A 24,249-nucleotide genomic window follows, 5' to 3' on the forward strand; every position below is an offset into this window, starting at 1 on the left:
TCCCTGCTTGGGCGGTGATGGCAAGATCGTCAGCATAGATGGTTTCCTTAGATTTCGAGACACTCATCTGTGGTTAAGGTGAAAAGCAAATGTCTGTGTTTTAGATGGATTAGAAATCAGCTGGTTTCCCCTCTAATAGGCAGTAAGAGCACCTAAAGCTTCAGAGAGCTTCTAATAACCTTTCGAAGCTCCCTCCTTGAGCATTGATGGCATGATCGTCAGCATATATGGTTTCCTCAGATCTCAAGATGCTGATTTCCTATGAAGCGAGTGAACTGGTATTCCTTTGTGATACTATACATTTTTCTCATGAGGAATGTGATGATTGACAGTGTCACAAGCTGCTGACAGGTCTATGCCTTCCAAAGCCATCTTCTATGGGCTGAGAGGAGAAACGGTGTGCGCATGCGCGCTAGGAGTCGCTTTCCCTCCTAGGATCCTTCCCAACGCGGATGAGGCTTAGAGAACGATATGCGCATGCGCACCTGACTCGAGTTGACTCCAGCTCCCAAGATCATTCTTCATTGGCCAATGCATCTCTGAGGAGAAGTGATGTGCACATGCGCACTGAGAGAGCGCGTCCGCCTCGAGTTGACTCCATCTCCCAAGATCCTTCCTCATTGGCCAACGCGGCCGAGGCTTCTGGGAGTTGAAGTCTGGCGAAGGGAAAGCGCGCAAGTGTCCCTCTCGGGCCGCCGTCCTCCCGTCCGTTTGTTTCCCTGGCGCCGGAGAGGCCCAAGATGGCGGCGGTGGCGGCGGAGCTGGAGCGCGTCCGCGTCTCGGCGGCGGAACTGAGGCGAGGGATGTTCGCCGAGGCCGAGGCCGCGGCGCCGGGGAGGCACGGAGCAGGTGAGGCCCGGGCCGAGCGGGGAAAGCGGGGAAGCGGGCGGCTTCCGGGCCGAATCCGGAATAAGGCGGCCTGTGTGTGGACTCCAGGGGGCGTGGCCAGGCCCAGAGGGGGCGTGGCCTCCCGCTCTGAGGGGCCCCAGGGCCTCCCGCCAGGCTCCACGAGGGGCAGGCACCCCGTGTCCCTTCACACGAGCGCCCAGACACGTGTCAGAGATGCGTGTCACCTCCTGGGTGCCTTTTTTTTCTCATTTTAGGGGTCCCCTAGTTCACTTGAGGTGAATGTGGGGTCTAAGCCATCTGTTATTATTATTTCCCTTGAAATGAATTTGCAGTCTAAGCCATGTAATCATAGAATCATAGAACCAAAGAGTTGGAAGAGACCTCATGGGCCATCCAGTCCGACCCCATTCTGCCAAGAAGCAGGAATGTTGCATTCAAATCACCCCTGACAGATGGCCATCCAGCCTCTGTTTCAAAGCTTCCAAAGAAGGAGCCTCCACCACACTCCGGGGCAGAGAGTTCCACTGCTGAACGCTCTCACAGTAATATTAATTGTTGTTGTTGTTTCACTTGAAGTGTATTTGGAGGCTAAATCATCTATTATTATTATTATTATTATTATTATTATTATTTCCCTTGAAGTGAATGTGAAGTCTAAGCCATCTATTATTATTAATAATACTTTCCTTGAAGTGAATTTGAAGTCTAAGCCATCTATTAGTATTATTATTATTATTTCTCTTGAAGTGAATTTGAAGTCTTAAGCCATCTATTATTATTATTATTATTTCCCTTGAAGTGAATTTGAAGTCTAAGCCATCTATTATTATTATTATTATTATTATTATTTCCCTTGAAGTGACTTTGAAGTCTAAGCCATCTATTATTATTATTATTATTATTATTATTTCTATTGAAGTGACTTTGAAGTCTAAGCCATCTATTATTATTATTATTATTATTATTATTATTTCTCTTGAAGTGACTTTGAAGTCTAAGCCATCTATTATTATTATTATTATTATTTCCCTTGAAGTGACTTTGAAGTCTAAGCCATCTATTATTATTATTATTATTATTATTTCCCTTGAAGTGACTTTGAAGTCTAAGCCATCTATTATTATTATTATTATTATTATTTCTCTTGAAGTGACTTTGAAGTCTAAGCTATCTATTATTATTATTATTATTATTATTTCCCTTGAAGTGAATTTGAAGTTTAAGCCATCTATTATTATTATTATTATTATTATTATTATTATTTCCCTTGAAGTGAATGTGAAGTCTAAGCCATCTATTATTATTAATAATACTTTCTTTGAAGTGAATCTGTTGTTGTTGTTTCACTTGACGTAAATGTGGGGTCTAAGCCATCTATTATTATTATTTCACTTGAAGTGAATTTGGGTTCAAGTCATCTATTGTTGATGTTTCACTTGAAGTGAACTTGGAGGCTATGCCATCTATTATTATTATTACTTCACTTGAAGTGAATTTCAGGTCTAAGCCATCTATTATTATTATTATTATTTCCCTTTAAGTGAATTTCAGGTCTAAGCCATCTATTATTGTTGTTGTTGTTTCCCTTGAGGTGAATTTGGAGTCTAAGCCATCTATTATTATTATTATTATTATTATTATTATTATTTCCCTTGAAATGAATTTGAGGTCTAAGCCATCTATTGTTGTTGTTATTGTTGTTTCACTTGAAGCGAATTTGAGGTCTAAGTGATCTATTATTATTATTATTATTATTTCCCTTGAAGTGAATTTGAAGTCTAAGCCATCTATTATTATTGTTGTTGTTGTTGTTGTTTCACTTGAAGTGAATTTGGAGTCTAAGCCAGCTATTATTATTATTATTTCCCCTAAAGTGATTTTGGAGTCTAAGCCATCTATTATTATTATTATTATTAGGATCCTGCTTAAGTCCATTGAGGATGAGAAGAAGTCATGGCTATCCGGCCTGTTTCCATGGCTTCGGGACCGGGCAAGAATCTGTTGGCATGGACACCAACTCCCAGGGTTCTGATGCTTCCTGGCTCAGATCCCTTGAAGGAACTGGCCCTTCATTGCTTTGACCTGCAAGCCAACACTATGGCAGATGGTCAGTGGGACCCACCTGCTGCCAGTGGGACATTTGCCCCTGCAGAAGGTTTGTCCTGGTGCTATGATTCGTGGATTTAAACAGTGTATACAAAAGTGTCATCCTCATTGGGTTGCTGTAAGTTTTTCGGGCTGTATGGCCATGTTCCAGAAGCATTCTCTCCTGACGTTTCACCTGCATCTATGGCAGGCATCCTCAGAGGTTGTGAGGCTGTTGGGAATTAGGACAATGGGGTTTATATATCTGTGGAATGTCCAGGGTGGGAGAAAGAACTCTTGTCTGTTTGAGGTAGGTGTGAATGTAGCAATTGGCCACCTTGGACTGGGCTATGGTGCAGCTAGTTAGTACCCAGCTGCATTAAATCACTACTGACCAAGAGGTCGTGAGTTCGAAGCCAGCCCGGGTTGGAGTGAGTTTCCCACCATTAATAGTCTAGCTTGCTGTTGACCTACGCAGCCCGAAAGACAGTTGCATCTGTCAAGTAGGAAATTTAAGTACTGCTTTATGCGGGGAGGCTAATTTAATTAATTTACGACACCATAAAACCTTCCAGCAGCATCCATAAGAATGAGGAAGAACTCCATGAAGGACTCGATGTCACAAGTAGATGGTGAAGCGGCAGCTCCCCATGTGGCCAGAATCGAGCATGAAGCCAGAAAGCTGGAATGTTAAATTGCCTCTGTGTTTGTCTATATATGTTGTATGTCTATGGCGTTTATTATTTGTCATGTGTATTGTAATCCACCCTGAGTCTCTTGCAGGGTGAAAAGAGCAGGATATAAATACTGGAAATAAATAAAATATTAAATACATTGATCAGCATTTAATGGCCTGGCAGTTTTTAAGGTGTGGCTTCTTACTTCTTGGGGAAGTCCTTTGTTGGGCGATGATTAGCTGTCCCTGATTGTTTCTTGTCTGGAATCCCCCTGATTTTGAATGTTGCTTTTTATTTACTACTAGCTTGGGGACCCAGCGCTGCCCGGGTTATTAGAGAAAGGAATTGTATATCAAGGTTGGTCTTTATCTGTTATTTATATGGCTTGCAGTGGTCTCAGGGTTAGTGAAAGTACTGCGAGTCCCATCATCTGTGGTCCATCCTCCCCCAAACTGCACCAGGATGGAGAGTGGGTCATGGGGGCTCTGTGTGCCAAGTTTGGTCTTGATAAGTCATTGGATGTGGGTCACAGTGGTCTCAGAAAGTAAGTCAAGGTACTGCAACTCCCATCATCCATAGTCTGTTCTCCCCAAACCTCACCATAATGTTGAGTTGGCCATGGGGGCTCTCTGTGCCAAGTTTGGTCTTTATTGGTATTTGGATGAGTGTCGCTGTGGTTTCAGGAAGTGAGTGAAGGTACTTCAAGTCCCATCGTCCGTCCTCCGGTGACTCATGAGGGCTCTGTGTGTCAAGTTTGGTCTTGATCGGTCATTAGCTGAGGGTTGCAGCAGTCTTGGGAAGTGAGTGGAGGTACTTGAAGTCCTATCATCCATAATCTGTCCTCGAAACTGCACCAGTATGTAGAGGGGGTCACGGGGGCTCTGTGTGCCAAGTTTGGTCCTGATTAGTCATTGGATGAGGGTCGCAGCGGTCTTGGGAAGTGAGTGGAGGTACTTCAAGTCCCATCATCTGTGGTCCATCCTCCTCCAAACTGCACCAGGATGTAGAGTAGGTCATGGGGGCTCTGTGTGCCAAGGTTGCTCTTTATTGCTCTTTGTTGGGGACCACAATGGTCTGTGGGAACCGATGGGTTTGAAAGAACTACAAATCCCATCAACCTTTGTCCATCCTCCCCCAAATGTCACTAGGAAGTAAAGGGGGTCATGGGGTTTATATGTGCCAAGTTTGGTCACAGTGGCCTGTGAAAGTGGCAGCCAATCAGAAAGCTGCCACATACACCGTCCTCCCTCCACATACAAACACTGACTTTTATTATATAGAAGATAGAAGATAGATTATGATTTTAGAGCTTTTTAATGATTATTGTGTTAATGTTTATTGTTATTGCTTGAATGTTTATTGTTGTATTTGTTATGCTGTTGTTTTATTGGCCTTTGTAAGCCGCACCGAGTCCTTCGGGAGATGTTAGCGGGGTATAAATAAAGTTAATAATAATAATAAATAATAATAATTAATACTGGTAGCAGGATTGTGTTCATTTTCAGGGTTTCTCCCTTTCTATTGACATTGTCCACCTGGATTTCAGTGGCTTTTCTGTGTTGAAATTTGGTTGGTATCAAAACTTATTTTTCAGGGACATAACAGCCTTTTCTTCCGCTTTGCAGAGACGACGAAGGAGCCCCGTCACCGCAAGGACAACCGGCGCCCGGACCTTGAGATCTACAAGCCGGGCCTTTCCCGGTTGCGGAACAAGCCCCCATCCGCCAAACCGGAGGAGCCCAAGGAAGCCGTGGTTCTTGGCAAGAGCTCCCCATCTCCTTCCAGCAGAGAGGAGCCTCAGAGTGGGAACGCCCAGCAGCCGAATGGCATCCTAGAAGGGAGCGCGGAAGAGTGGTGCCCTCGGATCATCCGGAGGAATAAAAAGCCCGACCAACAGATCTACCAACCTGGGAAGCGCCTTCAGGCCTCTTCCAAGGAGCCCGCGGTTGAGGAGGAGAAGGCCAAGGAGCCCGAGAAGGAGACGGAGAGAGAGAAGGGCAACGAAGGGAGAAGCCGGACCGCGGATTCAGAGGAGAAAGTGGGGCTAAAAGAGGGGAATCGGCCCCTGCCTCGAGGGGAGAAGGGCAAGAGAACAGAGCGGCCCAAAGAAGGCAATGGCAAAATGGGCACTCCGAAGCGTTACTCGCGTTCGGACAAGCGCCGCAACCGATACCGCACCTGCAGCACCAGTTCGGCCGGCAGCAATAATAGTGTGGACGGTGCTGAAGTCAGGAAGAAGAGGCCGGAGCCCGCGAAGGACAGGCCTCGCTCCCATCAACAGTTTCCACAGCAGTCGGCTTCCTCCACGGATTCATTCGACGACGACCGGATCGAAGAGAATAAGGAGAGACACTCGGATCACGGCTGGGTTTCGAAAGGGCCACAGCCCAATAGGGCTGGCCCCGGAGACCCCGCGGAGTCTGAAGCGAAGCCCCACGGAAGGGGCCGCGGGATTCTGGTCCTCCCGGCCAACACGGACCTCACTTTGGGAGAGTCGGCCCATCCGGCGGGGCCTCGGCTCCTCTTTGGGAACGGGGTCGGCAAAGGGTCGCGGGGAAGGGGCCGAGGGGGTGCCGGCCGGCGGCTCTGGGACCCCAATAACCCGGAACAGAAGCCGGCACTCAAGACCCAAGCGGCTCCGTTGCACTTCCTGGACACGGATGATGAAACGACTCCCTCTCCCAGGCCATCTAACGCTCAGGCTTCCTACTACCGCTTCCAGAACTCGGACAATCCCTACTCCTATGGCCGTCCGGCTTACCCGTTCACCGGCTACAACGTGTTCTACCCCAGCAACGGGGTCTACCCAGGGCCCTACTACCACCAAACCGGCGGCAACCCAAACCACGAAGCTTACTTGTGCGGCAGTCCGTTACTGGCTGCCCCGCTCAGCCCCGAGATGGAGCAGCAGGTCCGCAGCCTCCAGCAGCAGGAGCTGAGCAAGGTCCTCCGCGAAGCCGGGAACCTGGAGCAGCAGCTGAGCAACCTCCTCTCCAGGGACCGGCTCAGCCCTGAAGGCCTGGAGAAGATGGGACAGCTCCGGTGAGGCTCAGGAAACGGAATGGGAGAGGGGTCTGGGCCTAGGAGGGTTGTGTCCAAGGGTCATAGAGGTGGAAGGGGCCCCAAAGACCATCCAGTCTAGTTCCCAGAGATAGATCAATAGAGACAGAAAGCCAGGCACAGGCAGAGAGGTAAATAATAGAATGATAATAACAACAACAATAATAATAAACTTTATTTGTACCCCGCCACCATCTCCCCAAAGGGGACTTGGAGTGGCTTACTGAACAAGAATTACAATATAACAATACAAATTGCAATCAAATAAACATACCATTAAAATATAAAGCATCAAAGCATATATATAGGTCCCATTTACTAATAATATAATATAATATAGTATATTATATAAACATATAATATTTATAATATTATAATGTAATACAATATAATACTAGAGATGGTGCTAGTCTAAGGTCCGTAGGAAGGGCGTTCCACAGCCGAGGAGCCACCACCGAGAAGGCCCTATCTCTCGTCCCCGCCAGCCGAGCTTGAGAAGCAGGCGGGATTAAGAGCAGGGTCTCCCTGGAAGATCTCAAAGTCCTGGTGGGTTCATAGGCAGAGATGCGGTCGGATAGGTAGCTTGGGCCGGAACCGTTTATATTGTATGAAAATATATATTGTAAGCCACTCTGAGTCCCCTTGGGGGTGAGAATGGCAGCATATAAATGCCGTAAATAAATAAATAAATTTACCCTTCCATACCATCCGGTTTCTGAATCCAGATTATCTGTTTTTAACTGGATTACATGGCAGTGTAGACTCATATAATCCAATTTGAAGCAGATATTTATTTATTTAGATGGATTAGGAATCAGCTGGTTTTCCCTGTAATAGGCAATAAGACCACCTAAAGCTCCGGAGCGCTTTTGTTCAACCATTTCAAAAACCCCTGCTTGAGCGGTGATGGCACGATCATCAGCATAGATTAAACTCTCTGTCCCTTCTGGCAGTGGCTGGTCATTTGTGTAGATGTTAACCATTGATGGAGCAAGCACGCTCCCTGGAGGCAGGCCGTTCTTCTGTTTCCACCATCTGCTTCTCAACAAAAAAGCTCCTGTTTGTAGCAGATTTCCTATGAAGTGGGTGAGGTGGTGATCCTTTGTAATGTTATATATATATTATATTACATGTAATATTACTAATAATATTACAATATAATGATATAGTACAATATAGTCATATATAAAACTGATATTGTGCTATGCTAATAATATAGTATATTGTATGTATATATATATATCTTGTAATCCGCTCTGAGTCCCCTTCGGGGTGAGAAGGGCAGCATATAATTGTCGTAAATAAATAAAAATCCAATTGCATCATTCAAAAAGGGTATGGACAAAGTGGAAGCTCTCACCGCCTCTTTTCGTGCCTCCAATTAAACAAAGCGTTGGTAGTTTAATAAACTTTTCCCAACTTTTTATGACGGAACCAATTAGGAAATGACATTTTCTAACCCAGGCACAAAAGTCGTTTTACGTCGTGCTATTATTATTATACTTATATTATATTATAATATAATATAATATAATTATATTATTGTTATTAATATTTTATTTTATATTATTGATATTATATTATAATTATTACAATATATTATTTATATTATTATCTTATTAATCTATATAAATAAAAACATAATGTTCATTTGTGGGATTAACATAACTCAAAAACCACTCGACGAATTGACACCAAATTTGGACACAACACCCCTAACAGACCAATGAGTGACCATCACTCATTAACACCCCCCCCCAAAAAAAAACAGTGGAAAGGACTTTAAAACCCCCAAAAAAGCTAAATGGTGAAAAACTAAATGACAATACAGAAAAAGGGGAAGGAAAAGGGAGGGAAGGGGAGAAAGAAAATAAGAAATAGAGAAGGAGGGAAAGAAAGAAGGATGGAAAGGGAAGGAAAGAGGTAGAGAAAGAAGAAAAGAGAAGGAAAAGAAAAAAGGGGGAAGAAAGGAAAGAGGTAAAGAAGGAAGGAGAGAAGGAAAGAAAATAAGGGAAGGAAGGAAAGAGGGAGTGTAGGAAGGAGGGAAAGAAGGAAAGAAAGAGGGAGAGAAGGAAGGAGAGAACGAAGGAAGGAAAGACGGAAGAAAGAGGGAGAAAAGGAAGAAAGAGGAAAAAGGGAAACAAAAAGGGTGAGGAAGTAAGGAAAAAGGTAGAGAAGGAAGGAATGAGAGAAAGAAAGAAAGAAAAAAGGGAAGGAAGGAAAGAGCGAGGGAAGGAAGGAGAGAAAGAAAGCAGAGAAAGAGGGAGGGAAGGTTGGCCACAGCAATGTGTGGCAGGTACAGCTAGTATTATAATATATCATTATGTTATCAATATATTATTATATATTATATTTAATATAATATAAACTCCTTAAAATAAATAGATAGATAGATAAATAGATAGATAGATAGATAGATAGATAGAGATACGTAGAGATATGTACACGATGTGGCATTAAATGTCTGCCATAGTTTGCAAGCCGCTCTGAAGGGCGGGGTATAAATAAAGCAAATAAATAAATAGATAAGTTATATAAATAGAGATATATAGAATAATACAATCCTATACTCACAGCCATGTGTCCATTCCTGATCAGCATTGATTCCTATTTGCTGTTTTAGGGCTGAAATGCTGCAGCTGTACGAACGCTGCCTCCTGGCGGACATTGAGTTTGCGGATGCCCAGAACGTGGACCAGCTCCTCTGGAAGAACGCCTTCTATCAGGTCATTGAGAAGTTCCGCCAATTGCTTAAGGACCCCCTTGCGGAGAGCGGTCAAGAGATCCGCAGCAAGTTGCTCCAGATCCTGGATGAGGTACCCATGGCCTTGTGTGTTACAGTCAATGTATAGACAGGCAGAGTTACATACATCTCCTGAGTCAAAACAGAGCTGAGACAACAGGGAGAGAAAACTGCCCCACGGAAGGAAGAGAAATCCTCTCCTGGAAGAGTTATTATGAGGGGGGGAAAGGGGTCTCCACTGAAGCATTATCCCCAATCTGTGTTTCCACAACAAGCCAAATTTCCCAAAATCTAAGTCTCACAGGGACAGGGAGTGAGGTGAAATCTTCTCAAAAGAAGCATACACAGCAAAGGAGACCCCCATAGTGATATTAACCCTTCATTATCCCATCCAAAGCTATAAAATACGTATTTTTGACTTTAAAATGTTCCTGTTTCGACTTACATACAAACTCAACTTCAAAACAAAGCTACAGAACCTACCTTGTTCATAAATTTGTGACTGCCTGTATGTGTTTGTATGTATATATGTATGTGTAAATATATACACAGACACATACATACATACACTAGCCATCCCCTGCCATGCGTTGCTGTGGCCCAGTCTGTGTATATATGTTTTGTGTTTGTATATGTGTGATTTAGCACATGCGTTGTAATGTATTTTTTTATTTTTTTGGCTTTTTAAGTCTCTTTCGCTGTGTTTCCCAGTGTTTTTATGAGTGATGGTCTCTCGTTGGCCTGATGGCTGTATTGTATCCAAATTTGGTGTCGATTCGCCCAGTGTTTTTTTAGTTATGTTTATCCCACAAACAAACACTGCATTTTTATTTATATGGACCTGGAACTAACTTGGCACACAGAACCCCCAAGACTTCAAAAAAACACAGTGGGTCTTTGGAGGGATTTAGAGGAGTTGTAGTTCACCTACATCAAGAGTGCACTGTGAATCCAAACAATGATGGATCTGGACCAAATTTGGCATGCATACCTGATATGCCCTAATTTGAATACTGGTGGGGTTTGAGGGGAATGGGCCTGGACATTTTGGAATTTTAGGTACTGGGACTTGTAGTTCACATGCCATCAATGAGCACTCTGTACTCCACCAAAGAGGGAATTGGACCAAACTGGGCAGTCAGAGCCCCCATGACCAGCAAAAAATACTGGGAGTCTCTGGGGAAAATTCACCTTGATTTGGGGGAGTTGTAGTTCACCTACATCCAGAGCGCACTGTGAACCCAAACAATGAGGGATCTTGACCAAACTTGGCATGCATACCCAATATGCCCTAATTTGAATACTGGTGGGATTTGTGGGGAATTGGCCTGGACATTTGGGAGTTGTAGGTACTGGGATGTATAGTTCACCTACAATCAGTGAGCACTCTGAACTCCACCAAAGATGGAATTGGACCAAACTTGGCACACATAGCCCTCATGATGGGCAAAAAATACTGGAAGTCTTTGGGGGAAATTCACCTTGATTTGGGGGAGTTGTAGTTCACTTACATCCAGAGCGCACTATGAAGCCAAACAATGAGGGATCTGGACCAAACTTGGCACACAGACCTGATATGCCAGGATTGGATGACTGGAGGGGTTTATGGGGAAGTGACCTTCCTTTGGCCCATTGCCTCTCCCCTTTTCTCTGCAGGGCACCCTCTTCTTTGACAGCCTTTTGCAGAAGCTTCAGGTCACTTACCAGTTCAAGCTCGAGGACTACATGGACGGGATGGCGGTCCGCAGCAAGCCCTTGCGGAAGACGGTGAGGGAGCCTTGCCTTTCAGGAGCTTGGCAGTTCAGCACCTTGGCCTTAGGATGGGGGCTGGCCGTAGCAATGGAAAGACAGATTTCTTCTTTTTCTCCATTGGAAATGATATTCACAGTGCTGCCCTCCTGCCCGTTTCCGTTCCCAGGTGAAGTATGCCCTCATCAGTGCCCAGCGGAGCCTGATCTGCCAGGGAGACATCTGCCGGTACAGGGAGCAAGGCAGCGAGACTGCCAACTATGGCAAAGCGCGCAGGTAAGGAAGGAAAGAAGGAGGGAAGGGAATAAGGAAGGATTTTCACTTTTTGCGGGTGGTCCTGGAACATAACACCCCCGATAAGTGAGGGAACATTGTAATAATAATAGGAAAGGGGAAAGAAGGAAGGAAAGGAGGAGGGAGGAAAGGAGAGGAAGGAATATAAATACTAGGCATTTTTTTTGTCGTGTCAGGGCAGCCAGTCAATTATATTACTTTTCTAACAGAACAAAGCAAACAAACAGACAAAATACAAAATTTGTGAGTTTGGTAGTTGATGAAATGTCCTTTGACCAGTATCTGGCCACTTGGAGTGCTTCCGGTGTTGCTGCAAGAAGGTCCTCCCTGGTGCATGTGGCAGGGCTCAGGGTGCATTGCAGCGGGTGGTCAGTGGTTTGCTCTTCTCCACACTTGCATATCGAGGATTCCACTTTCTAGCCCCATTTCTTGAGGTTGGCTCTGCATCTTGTGGTGTTCAGCGCCTTCCAAGTCGCCCAGTCTTCTGTGTGCCCAGGGGGGAGTCTCTCATTTGGTATCAGCCATGGATTGAGGTTCTGGGGTTGAGCCTGCCACTTTTGGACTCTCGCTTGCTGAGGTGTTCCAGCGAGTGTCTCTGTAGATCTTAGAAAACTATTTCTAGATTTAATACTAGGCATGTGCAACCATGGGTTTGAGCCTGCCACTTTTGGACTCTCGCTTGCTGAGGTGTTCCAGCGAGTGTCTCTGTAGATCTTAGAAAACTATTTCTAGATTTAATACTAGGCACGTGCAACCATGGTTCTAAAGTACTTACAAAACTAAAGTTCTGGTGGTGAAAACTAGGGGGCGCTGGGGCTTTGCTTCTACAGTGTTGGTAAAGTTCGGGTGGTGAAAATGTCAGAACTCTTACAAAACTTTCAAAATTTCATTATTATTTCATTATTGGCGGTTTTGATGACAGAACCTATTAGGAACTGCCATTTATAATGCAATTTTGAATAGTAATAATACGAAAAGAAGGAAGGAAGAAAAGAAAGAGAGGAAGGAGGAAGAGAGGAAGAAAGGAGGGAATGTCTATGAAGAAGGAAGAGAGAGAAGGAAGGAGAGAAAAGAAGGAAGGAGAGAAGGAATGGGAGGGAGAGAGAAAGGAGGGGAAGGCAAGAGAAGGAAGGATGGGAAGAAATAAGGAAACGTTATTGTAAGCCCCCTTGAATTCCTTTAGGGTTAAAGTAAGGAAAGAAATAAGGTAAATAATAATAGTAATAATATGAAAAGAAGGAAGGAAGAAAAGAAAGAGAGGAGGGAGGAAAGGAGAGGAAGAAAGAAGGGCGGGAAGGATTATGAAGAAGGAAGAGAAAGAAGGAAGGAGAGAAGGAATGGGAGGGAGGGAGAAAGGAGAAGAAAGCAAGGGATGGAAGGATAGAAAGAAGAAAGGAAGGAAATGTTATAGTACGCAACCTTGAGGTCCATTAGGGAGAAAGGAAGGATAGACATGTGGTACATGATGATGATGATGATGATGATGATGATGATGATGATGATGATGAAAGATGGAGGAAGGGGAGGAAAGAAAGAAAGAAAAAGAAAGAAAGAAAGAAAGAGGAGGGAGGAAAGGAGAGGAAGAAAGAAGGGAGGGAAGGACTATGAAGAAGGAAGGAGAGAAGGAATGGGAGAGAGGCAAGGGAAGGAAGGATGGAGGCAAAGAAATAAGGAAGGAAATGCTATTGTATGCCACCTTGATTAAAGGAAGGATAGAAATAAAGTAAATAATAATAATAGTAATAATAATAATAATAATAATAATAATAATAATAATACAAAAAGAAAGAATTTAGGAAGAAAAGAAAGGAAGGAGGAAAGGAGAGGAAGAAAGGAGGGAAGGACTATGAAGAAGGAAGGAAGAAGGAAGGAGAGAAGGAATGGGAGGGAGGGAGAAAGGAGAGGAAGGCAAGAGAAGGAAGGATGGAAAGAAATAAGGAAACCTTATTGTAAGCCACTTTGAATTCCTTTAGGGTTAAAGTAAGGATAGAAATAAGGTAAATAATAATCGTAATAATACGAAAAGAAGGAAGAAAAGAAAGAGAGGAAGGAGGAAAGGAGAGGAAGAAAGAAGGGAGGGAATGTCTAGGAAGGAGAGAAGGAATGGGAGAGAGGAAGAAACGAGAGGAAGGCAAGGAAAGGAAGGATGAATGCAAAGAAATGAGGAAATGCTATTGTATGCCACCTTGATTAAAGGAAAGATAGAAGTAAAGTAAATAATCCTAATCGTAACAATACAAAAAGAAGGAAGGAAGAAAAGAAAGAGAGGAAGGAGGAAAGTAGAGGAAGAAAGAAGGGAGGGAAGGACTATGAAGAAGGAAGAGAGAGAAGGAAGGAGAGAAGGAATGGGAGGAAGAAAGGAGAGGAAGCCAAGGGAAGGAAGGATGGAGGCAAAGAAATAAGGAAGGAAATGCTATTGTACGCCACCTTGAGGTCCTTTAGGATTAAAGGAAGGATAGAAATAAAATAAATAATATTCGTAATTGTAATAATACAAAAAGAAGGAAGGAAGGAAGAAAAGAAAAGAAAGAGAGGAAGGAGGAAAGGAGAGGAAGAAGGAAGGAGAGAAAAAGGAAGGAGAGAATGGGAAGGACCACCTTGAGTCGCCGATATGCTGAGAAAGGCGGTATATAAATACTGTAAATAAATATAAATAAATAAGGAAGGGCAATCACACACAATTGTGGAAGGGCAGGGTGCCGTGACTCCTCTCCTGGTCCTTTCTTCTCTTTCTTGGGCGTGATCATCTTACTCTCCTTTCCCCGTTCTCCTTTCCAGTTGGTACCTGAAGGCCCAGCACATCGCCCCCAAGAACGGACGCCCCTACAACCAGCTGGCCCTCCTGGCGGTCTATACGGTAAGAGGGTCAAAGAGAGGCACCGGGAATGAGATATTATCAAGGGGAAACGGTGTTGATCGAAAGGTTAGCAATTCAAGCCCAGGTTGGGGTGAGCTCCCAGCCATCAGCTCAGCTTCTGCCCACCTAACAGATTGAGAACAGTAATGTGAGTAGATAAATAGGTAGCGCTTTTAGCAGGGAGGTAATAAAAAGGTGCCTATAAGAACATTTTGGCGATTTGATCAGAAGGATGTCCGGGGACTACAAAGCTCTTCCGCATGGAAGATGGAGCGACAGTGCCACCTGGTGGCCAGAGTTGAGCACAGCCTCCAGACGCCGGAGATGGAAAAGATGGGAAAGCCTTTACCTCTGTTTATATATTGTCTGTCCTTGTTAATTGTATCACGGCATTGAATATTTGCCGTATATGTGTTGTGTAAGTCCCCTCAGGGAGATAGAGTGGAATAGGAATAAAGTACCGTATATACTCGAGTATAAGCCGACCTGAATATAAATGTAATAATAATAGAGTAAAATAATACATGTAATAATAATAATAATAATGAGAAAAATAATAAATAACCTTGACTCGAGTATAAGCCGACCTGAATATAAATGTAATAATAATAATAGAGTAAAATAATACATGTAATAATAATAATTATAACAGAGTAAAATAATAAATAACCTTGACTCGAGTATAAGCTGACCCAAATATAAATGTAATAATAATAGAGTAAAATAATACATGTAATAATAATAATAACATGGTAAAATAATAAATAATCTTGATTCGAGTATAAACTGACCCAAATATAAATGTAATAATAATAGAGTAAAATAATACATGTAATAATAATAATAACAGAGTAAAATAATGCATGTAATAATAATAATTATAACAGAGTAAAATCTATATATATAAATTTGTTAGGGGCATCCAACGAGGAAACAAAACTCAAAAACCCCCCAACGAAACTTAACCAAAATTCCCATGCCCATAACACAACCCACAAGGTACAAACATATCTACTCAAAATGAAAAACAACACAACAACATACTCACAAAACGGCAAAACAACAAAACTCAAAAATCCCCCAACAAAACTTAACCAAAATCCCCGTGCCCATAACACAACCCACAAGGTACAAACATATCTACTCAAAATGAAAAACAACACAACAACACACTCACAAAACGGCAAAACAACAAAACTCAAAAATCCCCCAACAAAACTTAACCAAAATCCCCGTGCCCATAACACAACCCACAAGGTACAAACATATCTACTCAAAATGAAAAACAACACAACAACACACTCACAAAACGGCAAAACAACAAAACTCAAAAATCCCCCAACGAAACTTAACCAAAATCCCCGTGCCCATAACACAACCCACAAGGTACAAACATATCTACTCAAAATGAAAAACAACACAACAACACACTCACAAAACGGCAAAACAACAAAACTCAAAAATCCCCCAACGAAACTTAACCAAAATCCCCGTGCCCATAACACAACCCACAAGGTACAAACATATCTACTCAAAATGAAAAACAACACAACAACACACTCACAAAACGGCAAAACAACAAAACTCAAAAATCCCCCAACGAAACTTAACCAAAATCCCCGTGCCCATAACACAACCCACAAGGTACAAACATATCTACTCAAAATGAAAAACAACACAACAACACACTCACAAAACGGCAAAACAACAAAACTCAAAAATCCCCCAACGAAACTTAACTAAAATCCCCGTGCCCATAACACAACCCACAAGGTACAAACATATCTACTCAAAATGAAAAACAACACAACAACACACTCACAAAACGGCAAAACAACAAAACTCAAAAATCCCCCAACGAAACTTAACTAAAATCCCCGTGCCCATAACACAACCCACAAGGTACAAACATACCTACTCAAAATGAAAAACAACACAGCAACAGACTCACAAAACGGCAAAACAACAAAACTCAAAAATCCCCCAACGAAACTTAACTAAAATCCCCATGCCCATAACACAACCCACACGGTATAAACATATCTACTCAAAATGAAAAACAACACAACAACACACTCACAAAACGGCAAAACAACAAAACTCAAAAATCCCCCAACAAAACTTAACTAAAATCCCCGTGCCCATAACACAACCCACAAGGTACAAACATACCTACTCAAAATGAAAAACAACACAACACACTCACAAAACGGCAAAACAACAAAACTCAAAAATCCCCCAACAAAACTTAACTAAAATCCCCGTGCCCATAACACAACCCACAAGGTACAAACATATCTACTCAAAATGAAAAACAACACAGCAACACACTCACAAAATGGCAAAACAACAAAACTCAAAAATCCCCCAACGAAACTTAACCAAAATCCCCGTGCCCATAACACAACCCACAAGGTACAAACATACCTACTCAAAATGAAAAACAACACAACAACACACTCACAAAACGGCAAAACAACAAAACTCAAAAATCCCCCAACGAAACTTAACTAAAATCCCCGTGCCCATAACACAACCCACAAGGTACAAACATATCTACTCAAAATGAAAAACAACACAACAACACACTCACAAAACGGCAAAACAACAAAACTCAAAAATCCCCCAACGAAACTTAACCAAAATCCCCGTGCCCATAACACAACCCACAAGGTACAAACATATCTACTCAAAATGAAAAACAACACAACAACACACTCACAAAACGGCAAAACAACAAAACTCAAAAATCCCCCAACGAAACTTAACCAAAATCCCCGTGCCCATAACACAACCCACAGTTTTGTTGTTTTGCCGTTTTGTGAGTGTGTTGTGTTGTTTTTCATTTTATTTCTATTATTATTATGCTATTATTGTTCCTATGAGACCCTTTTAGGGGGAATGGGAGAGGTGTCAGGTCCCAGAGGCAATGCATTGCATTATTGTTATTGTTATGATGGTGGTGAAATAAAAGGAAATAAAAAGTGAAAGAAGGAAGCAAACAGGGAGGGAAGAAAGGCAAAGGAAGAAAGGGGGAGGGAATGAAGGAAAGAGAGAAGGATGACACCAAGTAGTGAAAGAAGGAAAGAAAGAAAGAGGTAGAGAAGGAAGAAAGGAGAGAAAGGGGGAGGAAAAGGGGGAAGGAATAGGTAGGGACCTCTCTTTCATAATAGTCCAGATATCTACCTCAACTTTGATAAGTTTTACTATAGGCCACAGCAACGCGTGGCAGGGCACAGCTAGTAATAAATAAGCTTGACTCGAGTATAAGCCGACCTGAATATAAATGTAATAATAATAGAGTAAAATTATACATGTAAAAATAATAATAACAGAGTAAAATAATAAATAACCTTGGCTCGAGTATAAGCTGACCCAATATAAATGTAATAATAATCATGTAATAATAATAATAAAAGAGTAAAATAATAAATAACCTTGACTCGAGTATAAGCTGACCTGAATATAAATGTAATAATAATAGAGTAAAATAATACATGTAATAATAATAATAATAATGAGAAAAATAATAAATAACCTTGACTCGAGTATAAGCTTACCTGAATATAAATGTAATAATAATAATAATAATAATAATAGAGTAAAGTAATACATGTAATAATAATAATAACAGAGTAAAATAATAAATAACCTTGACTTGAGTGTAAGCCGACCCGAATATAAATGTAATAATAATAGAGTAAAGTAATACATGTAATAACAATAACAACAGAGTAAAATAATAAATAACCTTGACTCGAAGATAAGCCGACTCAAATATAAATGTAATAATAATAGAGTAAAATTATACATGTAATAATAATAATAATAATAACAGGGTAAGGTAATAAATACGCTTGACTCAAGTATAAGCCGACCCAAATATAAATGTAATAATAATAGAGTAAAATAATACATGTCATTATAATAATAACAGAGTTAAACAATAAATAATCTTGACTCGAACATAAGCCGACCCGAATATAAATGTAATAATAATAGAGTACAATAATACATGTAATAATAATAATAACATGGTAAAATAATAAATAATCTTGATTCGAGTATAAACTGACCCAAATATAAATATAATAATAGAGTAAAATAATATATGTAATAATAATAATAATTATAACAGAGTAAAATAATAAATAACCTTGACTTGAGTATAAGCTGACCCAAATATAAATGTAATAATAATAGAGTAAAATAATACATGTCATAATAATAACAACAGAGTAAAATAATAAATAACCTTGACTTGAGGATAAGCCGAAGGAGGTTTTCTCAGCCTAAAAAAAGGGCTTTAAAAACTCAATTATATAAGTATATTATTGTTGTTGTTGTTGCTGTGTCTGCAGCGAAGGAAGCTGGACGCGGTGTATTATTACATGCGCAGCCTGGCCGCCAGCAACCCCATCCTGACCGCCAAGGAGAGCCTCATGAGCCTCTTCGAGGAGACCAAGCGGAAGGTGAGACACGGGAAGAGGATGAAGCAGGGCTTCTCTTCCCATTCGACGTCCCCTGAATCTCTCCCTTTGCGTTCAGGCCGAGCAGCTGGAGCCGAAGAAGAGCCCCGTCCAGCAGCATCCGCAGCGGGGGGGCCATCGCAAGGGCAAGAGGGCCGGCTCCTTGGGCCCCTCGGCCGAGGACAGCACCCGCCTGGAGCGCTGGATCCACCCCTCGCGACAGAGGCAGAGCCATGACGCCGGGCGCGCCGACTCTTCGGAGCAGGACGGTAACAGCAGCCTCCTCGGGAGTCTCAGCCCCAGCGATGTGAGTAGTTGTTTTCCTGTTGTCTCAGTCCCGTTCTTAACTAGGATTTATTTGAAAGTCGGATGTTTGTAACTTGGAAATACCTGTATTTATTTATTTACATTTTTATGCCACCCTTCTCACCCCAAAGGGGACTCAGAGCAGCTTACATGATACATATACATACAATATATTATATTATTAGCATAGCACAATATCAATATTATGTATGACTGTATTGTACTATGCTATTATATTGTAATATTATTAGTAATTATAATATTGTATTATTATTAGAATTATATTGTATTACATTATAATATAAATATCTATACATACAATATATTATATTATTAGCATAGTACAATATCAATATTATATATTACTATATTGTGCTATACCATTATATTGTAATATTATTAGTAATTATAATATTGTATTATTATTATTAGTATTATATTGTATTATATTATAATATAAATATTATATATGTATACAATATATTATATTATTAGCATAGCGCAATATTGGTATTCTATATTACTATATTGTACTATAGCATTATATTGTAATATTATTAGTAATTGTAATATTGTATTATTATTAGTATTATATTGTATTACATTATAATATAAATATATATGTATACAATATATTATATTATTAGCAAAGCACAGTATTGATATTATATATTACTATATTGTACTATTTATTTATTATTTACTTACTGTATTTGTATACCGCCTTTCTCAGCCAATCGCCGACGCAAGGCGGTTTCCAACAAATCAGTACATATAAAAACATAATACAGATTAAAACATTAAACAATATAAACATCACAAAAGCAATAAAACAACACCATTAGTGTCTCATTATTATCAAGCATAGTCCAGTTCCATTGTCAAATCGTTCGATTTCCTATATTAGGTACTCTGCATTTGTAAACGCTTGCTCGAACAATACTATATCATTATATTGTAATATTATTAGTAATTATATATTGTATTATTATTATTATTATATTGTATTACATTATAATATAAATATTATATATACATACAATATATTATATTATTAGCATAGTACAATATCAGTATTATATATTACCATATTGTGCTATACCATTATATTGTAATATTATTAGTCATTATAATATTGTATTATTATTATTATTATATTGTATTACATTATAATATAAATATTATACATATATACAATATAGTATATTATAGAATCATAGAGTTGGAAGAGACCTCATGGGCCATCCAGTTCAACCCCATTCCACCAAGAAGCAGGAACATTGCATTCAAAGCACCCCCAACAGATGGCCACCCAGCCTCTGTTTAAAAGCTTCCAAAGAAGGAGCCTCCGGGGCAGAGAGTTCCACTGCTGAACAGCTCTCACAGTCAGGAAGTTCTTCCTCATGTTCAGATGGAATCTCCTCTCTTGTAGTTTGAAGCCATTGTTCCGCATCCTAGTCTCCAGTGAAACAGAGAACAAGCTTGCTCCGTCCTCCTCCCTGTGGCTTCCTTTCACATATTTATACATGGCTATCATATCTCCTCTCAGCCTTCTCTTCTTCAGGCTAACCATGCCCAGCTCTTTAAGCCGCTCCTCATAGGGCTTGCTCTCCAGACCCTTGATCATTTTAGTCGCCCTCCTCTGGACACATTCCAGCTTGTCAATATCTCATTATTATATTATATATTATATTATATTATATTATATTATTAGTAATGCTTTATTGCAGTGTTTCTCAACGGGGGGGGGGGGCACAAGGGGGTGTCAGAAGAGTCGCCAAAGACTGTCAGAAAATAGTCTTTTCTGTTGGTCATGGGGGTTCTGTGTGCCAAGTTTGGCCCAATTCTATCGTTAGGCTTCAGAATGCTCCTTGATTGTAGGTGAACTATAAATCCCAGCAACTACAACTCCCAAATGTCAAGGTCTATTTTTCCCAAACTCCACCAGTGTTCACATTTAGACATATTAAGTATCTGTGCCAAGTTTGGTCCACATCCATCATTATTTGAGTCCATAGTGCTCTCTGGATGTGGGTGAACTACAACTCCCAAACTCAAGGTCAATGCCCACCAAACCCTTCCAGTATTTTTTTTTTTGTTGGTCATGGGAGTTCTGTGTGCCAAGTTTGGTTCAATTCCATCGTTGGTAGAGTTCAGAATGCTCGTGGATGGTAGGTGAACTATCAATCCCAGCAACTACAACTCCCAAATGACAAAATCAATCCCCTCCAACCCCACCAGTATTCGAATTGGGGCGTATTGGGTATTTGTGCCAAATGAATGATAATGCATGTTACGGTTGGGGGGTCACCACCACGTAAGGAAGTGTATTAAGGGGTCGCGGCTGTGTTGCTTGTGGATGTGTTGCTTGCAGCCACTGGGTGGCGCTGGTGGCCTTGTTAATGCCAAATTATTGTGGAGGGCAACAATGGGAGAGTCAGCTCTCTTCTGTAAAGTTCGTAGTCTCCGATGCCAGCACTTTCCCTTTCAATTAGAGAGATAAAAGCAGGATATTATTAATATTTATAGTATTAATAATATTAGTAATAATAATAGGAATACCCCTAGTCAAAACGCATCAACACCAGACACGTAGCAACGAAATTCATATATCAAAACACACTTGAATAAGGTACCAACACCAAAACATATGGTACGGAGATCAAAATATAGCAGCTCAGAGTCAGAGAAAGCAGGATACAAATAATAATAATAATAGCATCAAAACATATGGTACGGAGATCAAAATATCGCTGCTCAGAGTTAGAGAAAGCAGGATACAAATAATAATAATAATAATAATAATAATAGTAATAATAATAATAATAGTAATAATAATAATGTAGCGATAGAATCCAGATCCAAAACTCATGATTCTAATAATAGTAATTTTAATATTGGTACAACACCTTCAAAACACAACAACATAAGACACGTAGCAACGAAATTCATATATCAAAACACACTTCAATAGAATACCCACACCAAAACACATGGTACAGGGATCAAAACACAGCCATTTAGAGAAAAATTGGGATAGAAATAATAATAATAATAATAATAATAATAATAATAATATCTTCCTAGGCCCTTGGGAAGATATATTCAGAGAGGAATCCCAAACACTTGGACCTTATGTGCTTGTGTGCTGTGTTGTTATGGACATGGAAATATAATAATATTATATAATTTAATAAACACAGCAATATATAATATAATATATAATAATATTAAATATAATCATAATATAAAAGTAATAATGTGTCTTTATGTGTAAATAAATCAATAATAATAATAATAATATCATCCTAGGACCTTGGGAAGATATATTCAGAGACGAATCCCAAACACTTGGACCTAATGTGCTTGTGAGCTGTGTTGTTATGGATGTGTAAATATAATAATAATATATAATATAATAATCACAGCAATATATAATATAATAATATTAAATCTGATCATAATATAATAATGTGTATTTATGTGCAAATAAATCAATAATAATAATAATAATATCCTAGGCCCTTGGAAAGATATATTCAGAGAGGAATCCCAAACACTTGGCCCTAATGTGCTTGTGTGCTATGTTGTTATGGACATGGAAATATAATAATAATAATATATAATATAATAATCATAGCAATATATATATTATAATACATAATAATATTAAATATAAACATAATAAATATAATCATAATATAAAAGTAATAATGTGTCTTTATGTGTAAATAAATCAATAATAATAATAATAATAATAATATCATCCTAGGACCTTGGGAAGATATATTCAGAGACAAATCCCAAACACTTGGACCTAATGTGTTTGTGAGCTGTGTTGTTATGGACGTGTAAATATAATCATAATATACAATATAATAATCATAGCAATATATAATATAATAAATAATAATAGTAAATATAATAATAATAATAAATATAATCATAATATATAATATAATAATCATAGCAATATATAATAATATTAAATATCATCATAATAAATATAATGATAATATAATAGTAATGATGTGTGTTTATGTGCAAACAAATAAATCAATAATAATAATATCATCCTAGGCCCTTGGGAAGATATATTCAGAGAGGAATCCCAAACACTTGGACCTTATGTGCTTGTGAGCTGTGTTGCTATGGACGTGTAAATATAATTATAATATAATAATCACAGCAATATATAATATAATACATAGTAATATTAAATATAATCATAATATAATAGTAACAATGTGTCTCTATGTGCAAACAAATCAATAATAATAATAATAATAATAATAATAATAATAATAAATCACACAGTCCTAGACGCTTGGGAAGTGTTCGACTTCTGATTTTGTGATACGAAATCCAGCATATAGATCTCGTTTGCTGTGACATACTGTGCTTTTGTGTCAGTAATAATAATAATAATAATAATAATAATACATCACACATTCCTAGATGTTTGGGAAGTGTTCGACTTGTGATTTTTTGATATGAAATCCAGCATAGAGATCTCGTTTGCTGTGACATACTGTGCTTTTGTGTCAATAATAATAATAATACAGCAGTGATAGAATGCAGATCACAAACCTGTCATTCTAATAGCATTGATAGTGATAATATTAGCTACTCTTTTTTTTGAGAAACTGCAAGTCGCTTCTGGTGTGAGAGAATTGGCCGTCTGCAAGGACGTTGCCCAGGGGAGGTGGTCTGGATTTTTTTGATGTTTGACCATCCTTGTGGGAGGCTTCTCTCATGTCCCCTTTGTATAGGGAGCTGGAGCTGACAGAGGGAGCTCATCCGCGCTCTCCCCAGATTTGAACCTCCGACCTGTTGGTCTTCAGTCCTGCCCATTGTGCCGACACAGCCTTCGTGACACGTCCTTTGCGTGCCACGCTTGCCACAGAAGAGCGCCAGAGGCGGGGGCCGATGGTTGCCTGGTTCCCCCGCTTTCTGTTTCGGAAACCCGGTTCCCAGGCCGGCAGCGGGGGCACCCTGCGTTTGAGCCCTGACCTCGGTCACCAAAACCACCTTCTTTCGACTTGAGCCATTTCGGGTCTTGCTCTTTGCGCTGCGGTTTCTGCAAAAGAGAGAGAAGTTTCCTCAGAGGAGGAAGCCGCGGTGCCAGGCTGCTTGTGGGCTGGGGAGACGCGGAAAGCA

The 24,249-nt window shown here is 40.2% G+C and overlaps 1 protein-coding gene across 1 annotated transcript in view; it reads left to right on the forward strand.

Annotated features, from left to right (window-relative positions):
• Positions 1-590: 590 nt before the first annotated feature.
• SMG6 (SMG6 nonsense mediated mRNA decay factor) overlaps positions 591-24,249 on the forward strand; it is a 108,937-nt gene continuing 85,278 nt past the window's right edge. Inside the window, exons 1-8 of the mRNA XM_060756764.2 lie at positions 591-849; positions 5,237-6,653; positions 9,295-9,487; positions 11,071-11,181; positions 11,333-11,439; positions 14,236-14,314; positions 18,676-18,786; positions 18,863-19,090. Coding sequence (XP_060612747.2) covers positions 741-849; positions 5,237-6,653; positions 9,295-9,487; positions 11,071-11,181; positions 11,333-11,439; positions 14,236-14,314; positions 18,676-18,786; positions 18,863-19,090 — 2,355 coding nt within the window. The 5' untranslated portion in view covers positions 591-740. The remainder of the gene's footprint in view (positions 850-5,236; positions 6,654-9,294; positions 9,488-11,070; positions 11,182-11,332; positions 11,440-14,235; positions 14,315-18,675; positions 18,787-18,862; positions 19,091-24,249) is intronic.

Source organism: Anolis sagrei, chromosome 11 (assembly GCF_037176765.1).
Source record: "Anolis sagrei isolate rAnoSag1 chromosome 11, rAnoSag1.mat, whole genome shotgun sequence".
Classification (NCBI taxonomy): Eukaryota; Metazoa; Chordata; class Lepidosauria; order Squamata; family Dactyloidae; genus Anolis; species Anolis sagrei.